Source organism: Octopus bimaculoides, chromosome 16 (genome assembly GCF_001194135.2).
Source record: "Octopus bimaculoides isolate UCB-OBI-ISO-001 chromosome 16, ASM119413v2, whole genome shotgun sequence".
In the NCBI taxonomy this organism is placed as follows: Eukaryota; Metazoa; Mollusca; class Cephalopoda; order Octopoda; family Octopodidae; genus Octopus; species Octopus bimaculoides.
In genome coordinates, this window is record NC_068996.1 from 20,691,726 (window position 1) to 20,706,693 (window position 14,968).

The window sequence follows — 14,968 nt, forward strand, 5'->3', positions numbered from 1 at the left end:
TATGTGCATATATGTTCCTTACATACTGCATGCACTCATTAACATGTATATATTTATGTGCACGCACATACGCATATGTGTATATATCCAGTTATACATGTGTGAATATATAACATATACAGTCATTCCATTACATACACACATCCATTTACTTATATATATATATTATAAAATGTGTATATATATATATATATAGATACATACACATATGTATATGTATATATATATATATACACACACACAAACACACACACATATATACATATATACACACACACACATATATATGCTCATGTGCATACACACATTTGTGTGTGGGCATATGTGTTTCATGTTTTTCCATGTTTTCTTTACCTAAAAAAAAATGTTATTTTTTAAAAATCAACTGTCATCTGCATCAATTTCATCATCATCATCATCTTTTTCTAGGTCATTTAAAAAGTGAGAGACTTGTTTAAGAGCAACACCTCGACCTTCATTCTCAGCAGGCGCAGTAGACTTTCCCCAACTGATGAAGGCTTGTTTAGAAATTACCTCTTCATATAATATAACAAATAATTTTTTTAAGACACCTGTAAAATAAATTGAAAAGGAAAGATCAGTAAAGCCATCAAATCACACTTTTCTAGAGGACAACATGAAAACATTATTCAATGCTATGTATTTCAATTTCTGATATTTAAAACTGCCGACACAGAAGTTTAAAATATATTTCTTCAAAACCTTCGTAATTAATTTTTATCTAATTAAATAGAAAGTAACTAGTTTTCTTGTATTTACAAGTTGTTATTGTTTTAATACTAAATTGTTTACTGACATTCTTTCCATTTATGAACTGGAACAAGTGACAAATTTTGCTCAATTTACTTAGTGAATCTGTTTACAAGAATGCATATGTGAATTTTTGGAATTTAGTAATACAGTCATCTCCAACCTACAAAACCAAATATTTCTCGTCTGTCCCATCAACAGAACCATTATCTTACTGTTCTCCCTTACTCCTTTTCTGCATCTCATACACCCCCCCCCCTCAAATCAGTTGTTGCTGCTACCTCTCTTATCTACTCTCTACATCCATCATTCAAACCCTACCCAACATTTATAATTGTTACTTAACTTGCCCATGCTCTACACCTCCACCCAAACATACACTAGTATCTTCAATCCCCACTCGCCTCATCAGCTTGAAACAAATTATCTTGTTCACATTTCTCTAAATTGCTCCCACAATCACTGTCTACGACTTCTGAAGTAAAATTACGAAGAAAACCTTTCAAATGTTAATTCTAATGTCAATCATGTATAATTGTTTATATTAATAACAAGGCCTTAATCAGTAGTGTACAGGTATGTATGTGTACACATACAGACTAATTACTATGAATGGTTGGTGACCAGAACAATCACATGAGTAATTATCATTAATATCAATTGTCACAAAGCCTGTCTCTCTTGCACTTTGTCCCAATATATTAAGAAACTGAAGCTTGCTGAGAGCCTAACTATTTGACCATTTCTAATGCATGGTGTTCTATGCAGGTTGTCAAAATACAGAGGAAAAAAAAAGCAGTAGAAATTAAAATGAAATAACCTACTTGGTGGGTGCTCCAGTTTGGAATCCAATAACTGGAGCGCATATAGGGCATGCACCTCGTCGTCTTTATTTTTCAAATACTTTTTCAGTAAACTGGAATAACCACGCAACTTTTGTTCTTGAGGCATGAAATTTGGACCTACAAAACGGAAATCAATAATTCCTTTAGAACTGCATCCAAGACAACACCAGGTTCTACAATGTAATTAAAGCACACAATGAACCAGAAAGTGTTTAACATTCTACTTGCTAGTAAGTAACAAAATTTAACTATTCATATACTTGGCAATGTTTGTGTTCACAAATCTTTTGACCTCATTGTATTGATTTAGTAAATTTAGGGGACACACAGACATATATATATATATACTAAATATAGTGATATTAAAAAGATAACAGCCTACAAGTAATAAAGACATTGACTTTGAGTCAAAAATTGTGTATATTTGTTTATAGACTAGGGATAAAAAAGAAAAAATTCACCAAGGAAAGGGGGGGGGGATCAATGGGTTTGGTTGGCTTTCAACTAACACTGCTCCAAAAGTATATAACTTCTACTTAAGGTACTCCCACAAAATTAGCCATGCCAACAATTCCTTTCATGCAGAGCCATGTGGCTACAAGAACAAATCAATAGATTTCATTTGCATTCAACTAATGTTGAAGCTAACATTCCTAACTTTTAAAATGAAAAGAAAAATGTACATATGAATTTCAGTGACACAGAATGCAGTCAAGTGGGAACAATTCCAAAACAATAACCCACATCATTATAGATGTCAGTGGAACCAATATGATCCAGTTTCATAACTGCCAGTGATTGAAGCCACTTGATGCAATGACAGAGAGAGAGAGTAACAAACCTGAGAGACAACTTGAACATACTGCAGTCATAATAGCACGGATTACCAAAGGATCTTTCTTCTGTTGCTCTGAGACATAAGCCTAAATAAAATACAATATATTACATATAGTACAGCGTACAAAAAAGATGAATCAAATACAATGTATTCAACAGCTGAGCAGTGTGAGAAGAGCTGAAGACTGGTTAATACCAAAGTTTATCAGGATATCAAAACAAATCAGATCCAGAAATATAGTTCAATTACAAAATCAATAATATTAATATACCAATCTGTTCTTTTTGTATGTACCTGGCGTGTATGTCACACTTCAAAGAAGTGAAGTGGCAAAGCGAGAGAGAGTGGTGATGGTATTCATTTTGTGTTTTTAAATGTTTATCAAATCACTACTAGTAGATACATACATTGTTAAATTGAAAGTGGGAGAGAGGAGGGACACAGAGAAAGTGAAAGAGAAAAAAGGAGACAGTAGATGCACATTGTTAATAACTACAGCAAATATGTTGTCACCTTCACTTTTCATTACTAGGCGGGGATAAAATTAACTCGCAAGTGGCTGAGCACTCCACGGACATGCATATCATTCTCAGGGAGATTCAACCTCACACACAATATGACAAGGTTGGTCCCTTTCAATTACAGCTACAACTCATTTTGGCCAGCTGAGTGGACTTGAGAAAGATAAACCTTCAAGTGGTTGGAAGAGAAATGAAAAATGATCCTATACAGGGGAAGAAAAATCTTTTTAGTCATTACGATCATTATGGGTCTCACAGATCTAGAGGCCAAGCCCCCAAGTAAACACCAATGCGCAAGCTGTTATCAAACTGAGCAGGAGATGAGGGTGAATACATAACAAATATTTCATCTTAGGTAGAGTACCTTGCACAAAAACACAGCATGCCATACTTGTGACTTTACGATCATGGGCTGAATACCCTTAACCACTGAGCCATGCACCTTCACCCTCTTAACCTTACAGAAAAGGAGGGAAGCGATAGAGACAGAAAAGAAAGCCTGTCGTTTAAAATGACAATTAGACTGAAATACAATTGATCTTTTCTAGCTTCTTTACTGAATGTCTTTCCCTCTTCCTCATTGTTAAAAGTAATCAACAGAGGGAAAATCTTTCAGGTGTTTACATTCTTATTCTGGGAATTCTAGAATGATCGACTGTTAGTTTTCCCACCAAACACACACCCCAGTACTTAATTGCCTTCTTTCATAATTCTTCATGTCTATCAGTTGGTGGGGAGACCCCCCCCTCCCACCACTCAACTTTTTTTTTCAAGGATTGCTTAACATTTTCTCTACAAACAAGCCCCACTTTTTTCTCCTACAAAAACTAATGCAAAGTTCAAACAGTATAGCTGCGAAAAGAGACCAAAATAAACAGGTAATACCCCCTACAAAATGGGTGGGTGGGGGGAATGTTACCAACAGGTGGCTACATGAAATTCAACTGTACTTTAAAGTGTGTCTTCTACTATAGGCTCGGTCCAACCAAAGCTTCGTGAGTGAATTTGGTAGACGGAAACTGAAAGAAGCCTATCACATATATTATATATTTTTATGTTTGTGTTTGCTCCCCTCACCACATTGTTTGACAACCGATGTTGGTGTGTTTGCATCTCTCTAACTTGGCTGTTCGGCAGAAGAGACCAGTAGAATAAGCACCAGGCTTACAGGGAATAAGTCCAGGTGTCCATTTCTTCGATTGGTGTTCCACCGTCAAATAACTAAAACTAGTAAAAGAATACCAGAAGAATGTTCCATACCACTAAACCAAGAAGGTTCTTTGAATATGTATGATGTATTTTAAGGCTAGATAGTAATTCTGATTGTGTTCACATAACAGATATTTTGGTTAGATTATATAGCTATTGGTCTTACATTTCTTTCTATACTCTTTAACTGTCACACTACAGAACCATTTCTCATGGCACCAGCACACAGTTTACAGATGCTTACATTTTTTATGTTTTCTGTGAATTTACATGGGTCCAGCTAGTTGATTATGATTACACTATTTGCCAGTGTATCAGACACATCTATATTTTACAAAGAAATTTGGAGAGGACGGAGCAATTTAGTATGTTTCACCATATACTTACTGAAAGTTTTAAAAGTGCATGCAAATACAATATTGTGACAGTATACAGTAAGAAAGTACACAATCATAAATTTATATTTTTTATCTGTTTCAGTCATTAGACTGTGGCCATGCTGGGGTATTTTATCTTTTCAACTGACTATATATTTGAATTTTGCTCAAGAAAATTATCATACAAAAAGTAAAGTAAAACTTGTATTTCTGGCTGCAATGTTTTATGCAATCATAATCAAACATCAAGGTGGAGCAACACTTGTATTGCTATTTCCCCATTACAAACAGCAGGCAGGCAGATGAAAGTTTAATAATGCTTTTTATGTTTCCCAGAGAATTTCCATCTAGATAATTAAAAGGATTCCCTAAAGGTGTAGTCATTACATAGTGCAAGGCACATACCCAGTGTGTTATGTATACTGTGAAAGGATGTTTAATTTCTCTGGATCCATGCTAACAGTATTGCTTCCAATATTTTTTTTTTTTTTGCTATAATTAACATTTATTTTCCACTAGCAAGATTCTACTTATCTGGCTATAATAGCTGGTCTTCTATCCATAGTACAGCCACATTGAATGCAGGGCAATATTTTTTTAAAATACATTTTAAAAAATATGCCAGCAAATATGATATATTGAATAGAGTTACAAAAAGGACAGGAGATGCAGGAGAGTGATCAAGAGCAAAACAGTAAAATATTACCTCTATCCAGGCAGTTATCTCATTCTCAGAAAGTTCAGATTTAGATATTAATTCAGTTAACATTGATTGAATGTTGGCTATTGTCAAGGAACCTGGCACTGGTTTGGAAACACTTCCCCCAAGTGTATATTCAAGTTTCTGGAAGACAATTCAATTTCACAATGTCAGTGATGAAATGCCAAGTAATTTTTAAGATAAAACCATCACAAGAAGAAATTAGAAATATTTAGAAAAATATTAATTGCTCATGAATATTAATTACCTTCTCTTTTATAAATGAATCAATATCTTTCTCATCTAAGAAATCAGACCATTGTAATTTTGAAGATTGCCATAATTCTGCTGCTTTATCTTGCCCCTAAAAAGCAAAATACAGATTCACAAACATTTTAATATCTGGAAAGTTCAAATCTTCCATGTACTTTATAAGTTAGTAATTCTTTAGCATTCAGAACACTGTCAAATGCAATACATATTTATTCACATTCATTTGAATGAAGCAATTACATCATTGAAATCTCAGAGCTACAAAGGTTTTAGAAGTATAAATATATAAACATTGGTTAGGTAACACAAATTAGGAAAATAGCATTGAACTATTTTTTAAATTGGTTGCAGTACTTGAAACACTTTCATGAATAATACCAGATTTACACAATAAATTATGACTAGTGAAGGTCATACTGTTGACCGTGTGTATTACCATGCCTAACAATTCAGTACGAAGGTTGTTAAAGACAAAACAAAAAAGAAAATTAGTAGCTAAAAATAGATAGCTTTCCTTTCCTTTAATAATCTCTCTCCTAACTTCTCAGCTTAATTCCTCACCATCTATCAAAATTCTAATTTAGAAGGTTTTTGTTGCATATTCTATAAACCCTCATAAGCATTTAAAATAAGATATACTGCAGTTTTATATGTTCAGAAAATTTTATAGTTGTTGCATATTTGGAAAAAAAACAAAAAAACAAAACTAACTAACTACAGTGATATCTATTGCAAATGTCATGTTAACATCTGTGATTACGTTATACAACTGTACACTCTTCATTCCACTCTTTAAATTGTTCACAATGTAACTGCTACTGATAAGAAAAGACACTGTCTTACCAGATACAACAATGTACAAATAGCAATAAATATTTAGTGAGATTTAAACTTACCATCGTCTTACAAAGATCCTTTAATATTTCTGATGGTAATATACCACCTAAATTTGATTTCTTCAAAGGTTCACATGCCATTTTCAAAAAACTCAAAGGCATACCGCCTGCTTGTATTACAGGACTAATGAGTTCACCAAGATATTGCCAAATTTTAGGTATATCAATCTGCATGTCCTCCGCAATTTCTAGAATTTCCATTAAGCTGTAAATGAAGCAAATAAATATGTAAGAGTCCTATATATTTTAGATGTAGGTTATATTCATACAGAAGAATATATATATCTGATGTTTGAGTCAACCACATGGAGTATCAATTGTTAAAATTGTAAATACTAAATCAAGACACACATAAGGATAAGTCATGATACTTTGTTGGCGATCATCTCAGATAAACTGCTATAATAACCATACAAATTTAAGATGTATTTCAATATTCTAGTATAAATCTTGATTAAGTAGAACCTAGAGCATAACAGGGGATTGTACATGTCTTACATTTCAATGAGATTTCATCAATTGATAAACCAACACTTAAGTATTGCTGATGTCTATTTGAGTAAAATTTAAATCAACAGAATACAAAGTTTATTAAGGATTAATTACCAATAGATAAACTAAATCAAAAGACTGAACAGAATTATGCAGACTAATTAATTCCACAATGCCAACATCTGCATGAATAAATAAGATGCTATAAATTAGAGAAAATGAAATTACAATTGATTACATTATAGAGCAACAGGTGTAAACATACCAATTATCAAATTAAACTTGATGTAAAAGGTACACTGCACATTACATTGTTTTTAAATCAAAACAGATTTCAATTAACTAATGTAAAAATGACAGCTACTTTAACATAATACAGTGCTCAAATGAAGTTAAAAGTCCAGAAACATTTAGCAATAAACACAACAGCATATGACCCCGCCCCCATAGGCTGTCAATGAAGGAGCTGTGAAATCCAGCATGTATTAATTTCAACTCTTATTAATAGATGCATTATTTCTTTCCAAGTAAACTCACATCTGACTTGCATCAAAGAAGACTGTAAAAGGTTGTCCAGAAAGTTCTGAGTGTTTTTTTAATATGCAAAAAGATATATAAGTAACTGACCCGGCAAGCCAAGTGAGATCGTTGCCAGTGCCCCTGGACTGGCTCTTGTGCGGGTGGCACATAAAAGACACCATTTCGAGCGTGGCCGTTTTCGTGCAAGTGACACGTAAAAGCACCCACTACACTCTCTGAGTGGTTGGCGTTAGGAAGGGCATCCAGCTGTAGAAACTCTGCCGAATTAGATTGGAGCCTGGTGTAGCCATCCGGTTGCACCAGTCCTCAGTCAAATCGTCCAACCCATGCCAGCATGGAAAGCGGACGTTAAACGATGATGATGATGATGACCTTTCAATAAATTTTATTCAATGAAATAATTTCCATTATTATTAATGACCTTTGCCCATCTATCAGGCAATTTAAATATTCCATCAGCATAAAATTTGACTGATTTTGAAGAAAAAGTTATCTAGATGCATTTTGACTCCTAAATCATTAAATGTTTTTCCTTGCAATGAGGTCTGTAGAGACAAAGACAAGTGGTAGTCAGATGATGCAATATCAGGAGAATATGGTGGATAGGGTAAGAGATCCCAGCCAAGTTCATGTAACTTTGTTCAGGTAGCCAAAGATTAATATGAATGGGCATTGTCTTGCTGGAACACTACCTCTTTCCTGATGGCAATCTCTGGCCTCAATTCTTTGAGTTCTTTTGTTCAAATTAGCTAGCTGACAACAGTTCACATCAGAATTAATGGTCTGGTTTTGTGGGAGCTCGTAAATAATGCAATTATGATCCCACCAAACAGAAAGCATGGCTTTTTTGGCATGAATATTCATCTTTGTTTGCTGTCTTGGGGGATCGTTATGCTAACTCATAGATTTTTTTCACACTGATTTGTACACAATCCATTTTTCATCTCCAGTCACAAGTTGTTTTAAAAAGGCATGTTTTCATTCTGTTTCAAAAGCATATCACAAACGAAATACCAGTCAAAGCAATTCTTATCTGAGTTTGTGAGGGACCCATACATTATAGTGAGAAATGTATCCTAGTCATGCTATTTGGGGATGTTTTTTTTTTTTGCCTTCAAAACATCATCCAATTTTGAAGGTCTTCCACTGCAACTGTTATCTTCCAAGCTAAACACTACAGCTTTAAATTTTGCAAACCACCTGCGAACAATTGATTCACTTACATCATCACCATAAACTTTTGTTAGCTGTGTTCAATGAAGCATTAAAAGATTTAGCTTAATAAAGCTAATAGTAGCAACATCCCTTAAAAATTGACAAAATTTAGAATCCTGGTGTTATCAAGTACCAGCAGAAAAGGGCTTGGACCCTAAGGACATTCATGCCAACATGGTTGGCACCTGAATTTAGGAAGGGAAGGTAGTGTGCTGAAGATGACCTACAGTCTGGATGTCCTGCAACTGCCACCACCAAGGAAAACATGGTGATGGACGGCAGGTGATTGACTATAAATCAAAATAGCCAATACTACTAGCGCATCCCATGAGAGCGTTGAGAATATTCTGCACAATGAATAACGAAGGTTCCTACTTGGTGGGTACAACTTCTGACATCTGATCAAATGTGTGCCAGATCAATAACACCAGCGGAAAATCTGACATTGGCGCAGATCCAGCTGGTTTCCTTGAATGTTTCCTAAGCCAGGATGATCGTTAGGTTCATCATTTTGGGCCTGAGACAATCCATTCAGTGGAAAAAGCCAGCCTCAGTTCTTGCAGAAGAAATTGTGTTTATAGACCATCTTCAGATGAGCCACACCACATATGGAGAGTACTATGCCAACTTGCCGAAGTACTTATGAAAGGCTATCAAGACCAAAGGAAAACTGACAAAAAGTATCTTGTTTCATCAGAACACCTGCTCCAACACACAAGTCCTTGTTTTCAATAGCTGCTGCACATGACTGGTTTTGAACCGGCTGATCAACCTCTCTATTCCCCAGGTTTGACCCTCCTGACTATCTGTTCCCAAACATGAAAAAAACACCTGGCCTGGAGCCAGTATGGCAGTGATGGTGACATCAAACCAGCTGCTGATGACTTTTTGACTAACAGGATGAAAGCTTCTTCACTAATAGGAGACAAAGGACTGCAACACCAATGGACCGGAAAGGAAGTTAAGTTGAAAACTCATTTGGTCACATTCCATGAAAATGTTTGGTCTGCCTATGAACTTTCAGCCAACCCTTGTACATAAAACTGTTATGCATGTAATATCAAGGTATTTAATACTTCATTTAATTTCACTTTAGAAGTTTAAATTTCTAAGTTTTCTTTAAACACAGTTAAGTTAAATTGTTTGTATCACGCATACCAGTGGTTCCCAAACACTTTCAGGCTGCCATCCCCTTGACACCCAGGCTGCATTCCTAGTGCCACTACCCCAAATAACCATCACGAACAGACGTCTTTCTGAAGCAAATTCAAAGCAGCTGTATTTAACAAATAAAACTTAACCTAATGAACCCATTATTTTGTTTGTTTTTACATGAATCGCTACCCTATTATAACCCCACTTTTCTTCAACACCCTATTGGAACTTTCCACCGCGCCCAAGGGGCAATACCACTTTGGGAACCATTGACATATACTACACAAATGAGCCATCGAAATATTACAATAGATATATTTTATTTTTAAAATTGCTATTGACATTAACAAATCTGAACGAAAAGTTATTCTATGTTCAAATGGATTAAAATTAGAGCTATAAGTCCAGCAGACTGATATATTTGTAAAGAATGAACAGAGGGAAAGAGGAAAGAAAGCAAACCAAGACTATACCTACCCTTGAGTAAATCGTTTACCCTCTATAATTTTTTCTTTCAATAAAACTGAGAAAAGTTTTCCTGACTGTTTCCGTGAAGCTTCTGATCGTTCCAAAATAAGGTTAAAAGCATCAACTACAAACTTTTGTTGATCAGAAAGTTCCTGAATGCTGAGCTTTGCCTCCTAAGGAATAAAATATACAAAAGTTCAAGCAAACACACATACATTCTATCTATATATATATAAATAATTTCAAACAGTAATAGAATGGAACTCAAAACAAGGTAATCTGTAATGTTAATTTTCTACTAATGCCATTTTATCTCATGGAACCATCAGAATGAAAAAAGGAAAAATTATACTGAAAACAGAAATACAAGGATCAACTGAAATGTGTTGTTCAAAACATCAACACTGCAGAGTAAACTGATACTGATATTATTAGAAAGGAAATAGAATCTATTTAGCAAATTAGTAAGTTTCGAAACTTACTTCCAAATTATCAGAACTGAAAAATTCATTTAAAATTTCAACAGTTTTCTTTAATGATTTTTCTCGAGATTGACTGCTTTCTCGGCTAGGAACCTGTGATAAAGTTCTACTGCCTCTATTATGAATATTCCTGTAATGATAAAACAGATGCATACCATTCAATAATTTTATAAAATTAATTGTGAATAAATGATCAAATTTTATGAATAATTTCAAAATTAATTCTAAGATAGCACTGAAACAAAGTCAACAGCTTTTAAACAAAGATATTTTTGCACCCTACATATCACACAGATCAATTCCATACTTAGCATTGTGACAAAAGCCACAGATTTGATGGTAACTCACCTTGCCAATCCACTATCTTTATCACCTTCTTCAGATGGTAATGAAGAAATCTTGTTTCTAGAGCCACTACTACTTGCACTGGAACTTGATGTCAAAGAACGTCCAATTTCACTTCGACCAGGGCTGGCTCCCCTTCGGGGATATATCGTAGTTCGACTATCATCATCATTTCGGCTCAAGGCATAAAACCTGAAAGGAACAAAAATCAAATGCTTAGTATAATACTATACAGGTATGGTGCTACAACTAATAAAATACATTCATTTTTTTAACAAAACGACTAGCTATACCTATCCAAGCTATTATGTTAGTGACAACATGTGACTTCATACGGTAAAGATATGTTAGACACCATTACAAAAAAAAAAAAAAAAATTTTTTATCTTGACAAACTTCAAATCAAGTAATAATGCCCCTGAATTTCATAAATACTACAGCAGCAAATAATAAAAATAACAAAATGGCAAGTGTCTTCTACAATAACCTTGTAAGTGGATTTGGTAGACAGAAACTGAAAGCTCATGTGGATGGATAAACACACACGTGGGTGCATAAATACTTGTCCTTCACCCCACTGCTCGACAATTAGTATTGGTGTATTTACATCTCCATAACTTAGCAGTTTAGAGAAAGAAAAAAAAACACTGCTGGGGGTCAATTCATTTGACCAAAGTCTTCAGGATGGTGCTCCAGCACGATTGCATCAAATAAAATATAAGATATTCCTGCTCACAATTCAAAATTTGTGTTTAGTGTTACGTTTTCCAATTCGATCAAAAATAAAAGGTAAACAATGGAATCTGATACGCCTACACAAAATTTGAACACTCTTTTCAATTTAAAAGCTATATCAAACTTCAATATTTTATCTTTGTCTTCGTTTTTCTAAGTTAGCTGCAAGTTTCAATTCACCCATTATGTAGGGGTTTTAATTATTCTAATGATTTACTATAGGGGTGCAAATGCTTGTATTGTTTTCTTGAAACATTCTGATAAGTTATACCTATATTTTAAATACATTAATGTATGAAAATCGAATAACAATGCTTCTTCATAGATCTATATAGTTTTTAATTAATATAACTGGGTATTGGATAATGATAAAACTGGTATGTTCGAAAGAAAAATTTGTTTTGGTGACTTCACATTTCACTGATTTTAATTAGACAAACCGGTCAGATTTATGTAAGAATTTTAAGCAATTTATAGAAGTCTAAATCCATAATTATTTTAGAATTTCACTGAAGCACACCTATATGAATGGAGAGAGGAAAAGGGGTGATAAATCATGCCAGTATGGAATGATGCTTGACATCAACTTTATGAAATGTCTAACATATAGTTACTTGTAAATAGTTGAGTCATTTTTCTTTCAGGTTATTCTTAACTTCCTGTAAGACACAGTACCGCACAGGACTGCATCAGTCACCCAGTCCTGAAACATATGATATCACAAAAATCGACTAACCTCATTTACATTCATTTTGAAGGCAATAAGGAGTAACTAATATAAGGGAGAAAACTTAATCCCTTCTATCATTCATTTCATAATGCTATCATTATGATTGCAATTTCGACAGAAAATTTGCCATAGAATATTGGAAGTTATTAAAAACTAATTTTTTCATTAAAAAAAAATTATTTTCAATACAGATAGGCGTAAAGACACATCCAAGCACTTCTTTAATCACTGCCTACTACTCAGTTGATATCACTATCACAAGTTATCTTATTTTCTAAAAGAATTAAACCCCTAAGTTTTATCTCTACAATAGTGAGTATAACCTGCAGTCTTTCTGAAAACCAGAGCTAAGTACTCTGGGTTCAATAAAAACACACATGCAGATAAATATGGTGATTGGCGTACTTTAGGGAATCTCTTGTTACCTCAACTAATAAAAAGAAACTTATGAACCTATATATTAAAAGACGAAACCCATTTCCCCATCATTTTGTCTATAAAACCTCAGTCAAACAAAATTTGGTTTGAATTGATTCTAGTGATATGAATGGGCTTGAAACTGAAACAGTGCAGGCTTTCCCTCAAGAACTGGTATTCTAACGAACCATGTATTATTTTGCACAAATACTCTAAGAACTCTTTATTATAAAGCCTCATATATATGACGTGGATCAGTTTTTGACACAAGATTGGACACAAACTTTGTCAACATTTCATAGGCTTTCCTTCTTTTATTATTAGTAAAAGGTGTTATACAGTATATTGACCCACGAGATTAATTACTTTTGGTTATTCAAATCGACATGCTTCATATGGTAAATGGAGATGAAGCACTTCAGGTTCTCAAGTTAATGTAATTAGCTACTAATTTTATATATGTCGATATTTGAACAATGAACAGTGGACATTCATGAAAATTATGAAAATGAAATACCTGTTTACAGGCTTCTCTGATTCCTGTGTACCTTTAAGACCACCACTGCTTCCACGACCCCAACCAGCAGGATTTCCTCCACCAGGACCCAATTGAACATTTTCATTTTTTTTCTAAAAAAAGAAAAATAATAATTTACTATTATAATAATTTCGAATTTAGTCAGGAAGTCGGCAGTTTGAAGGTGGGATACATCAATTCACTTGATCAGTTATTACTTGACTAGTTCTTTACTGACCTCAGAAAAGCAAAGTTGACCAGAACAATATTTGAACTTATAAAATAAACAGAATTGATTCTATTGCTGCTAATAAATAGATGAAACTATAAGTAGCAATAAAGATCAATCTACTTTTATTGGCCCCATAATATTCCATTTTAGAAGATACAACTTGTAAATAAGTCTGATTTCAGGAATCCTATCATTTTACCAGGCAATCAATTATTTGCATTGCTGATGTATTTCATCAAGAAAAATGAAACTAATGCAAAATTTAACTTCATACACAGGAATTAATATTCTAATGGGCCTATATAACATCTTCATTTCAGTACCCATGCTTGTATGGGTAGCATGGAATCTGTTTACAAGATTTAAAATACTTGTTTCTCTGAAGCCATATTATTGCCTGACATAAGAATTTCAAATCATTGTCTTTTGAAGTACTCCAAATCACAGTTGATATAAAGGAGCTTTAGCAATTATAGATTCTCCCATATTAAAAGCAATAATACTGAAGCAAACACAGAGTTGTTACGATTACAATATTTGATATTGACCAATAAATTTAGAGTAAATGGTACTTCATTGAGATAACACAAGCAATGCAAAATGAACGTAACAATATGAGTTTTATAAGCAAACAAAAAATTCATTGTCAACCAATTTTTTTAGAATTAATAACACTAAACTTTAAGAACACTGCTATTCTTAATTACATTTTTCATAGTAAACTGTTGAATGTGATGAACTTTTTCAGTATTTGATTTAGATGTATAATTTAATCCTGCAATTTCAAAAATATATCGTACTTTATAAATTATCAAATAGCAAATTCGCTACAATTCTGTGATACTTACCCATGGCAGTCGTAATTTATTTATGTCAAGTTTTGACGATCTCACTGGAGTCCAACCCTCCTCTACTCCACCTGCACCACCCATTGACGGAACCCGTCCTTGTGATGCTACAAAAATCAAGTTTTATGCAAACAATAAACACTAAAATAAAATATACGAAAGTAGTTGTAGACATAACTGTTGTAAGCTTTACTAATATATGAACCAATTGATCATCTATAAAATATCTAAGTATTTTCTGATCAATCAAAATTAAGCTATATTAGTGCTAGAAATTATAATTCCCAAACTAGTAAAATAATATACAGTAGTACCTCAGTTCTGATCACGAATAAACAAATATACATACAAGTATATAAATA

At 33.6% G+C, this 14,968-nt stretch overlaps 1 protein-coding gene across 1 annotated transcript in view; it reads right to left on the reverse strand.

Annotated features, from left to right (window-relative positions):
• Positions 1 to 327: 327 nt before the first annotated feature.
• Positions 328 to 14,968, reverse strand: part of LOC106872837 (eukaryotic translation initiation factor 4 gamma 1) — a 61,383-nt gene continuing 46,742 nt past the window's right edge. The window contains exons 17-27 of the mRNA XM_052973468.1: positions 14,607 to 14,729; positions 13,527 to 13,639; positions 11,131 to 11,319; positions 10,783 to 10,912; positions 10,310 to 10,473; positions 6,431 to 6,635; positions 5,530 to 5,625; positions 5,268 to 5,405; positions 2,458 to 2,539; positions 1,596 to 1,733; positions 328 to 572 (exon numbers count right to left, since the gene is read on the reverse strand). Coding sequence (XP_052829428.1) covers positions 382 to 572; positions 1,596 to 1,733; positions 2,458 to 2,539; positions 5,268 to 5,405; positions 5,530 to 5,625; positions 6,431 to 6,635; positions 10,310 to 10,473; positions 10,783 to 10,912; positions 11,131 to 11,319; positions 13,527 to 13,639; positions 14,607 to 14,729 — 1,569 coding nt within the window. The 3' untranslated portion in view covers positions 328 to 381. The remainder of the gene's footprint in view (positions 573 to 1,595; positions 1,734 to 2,457; positions 2,540 to 5,267; positions 5,406 to 5,529; positions 5,626 to 6,430; positions 6,636 to 10,309; positions 10,474 to 10,782; positions 10,913 to 11,130; positions 11,320 to 13,526; positions 13,640 to 14,606; positions 14,730 to 14,968) is intronic.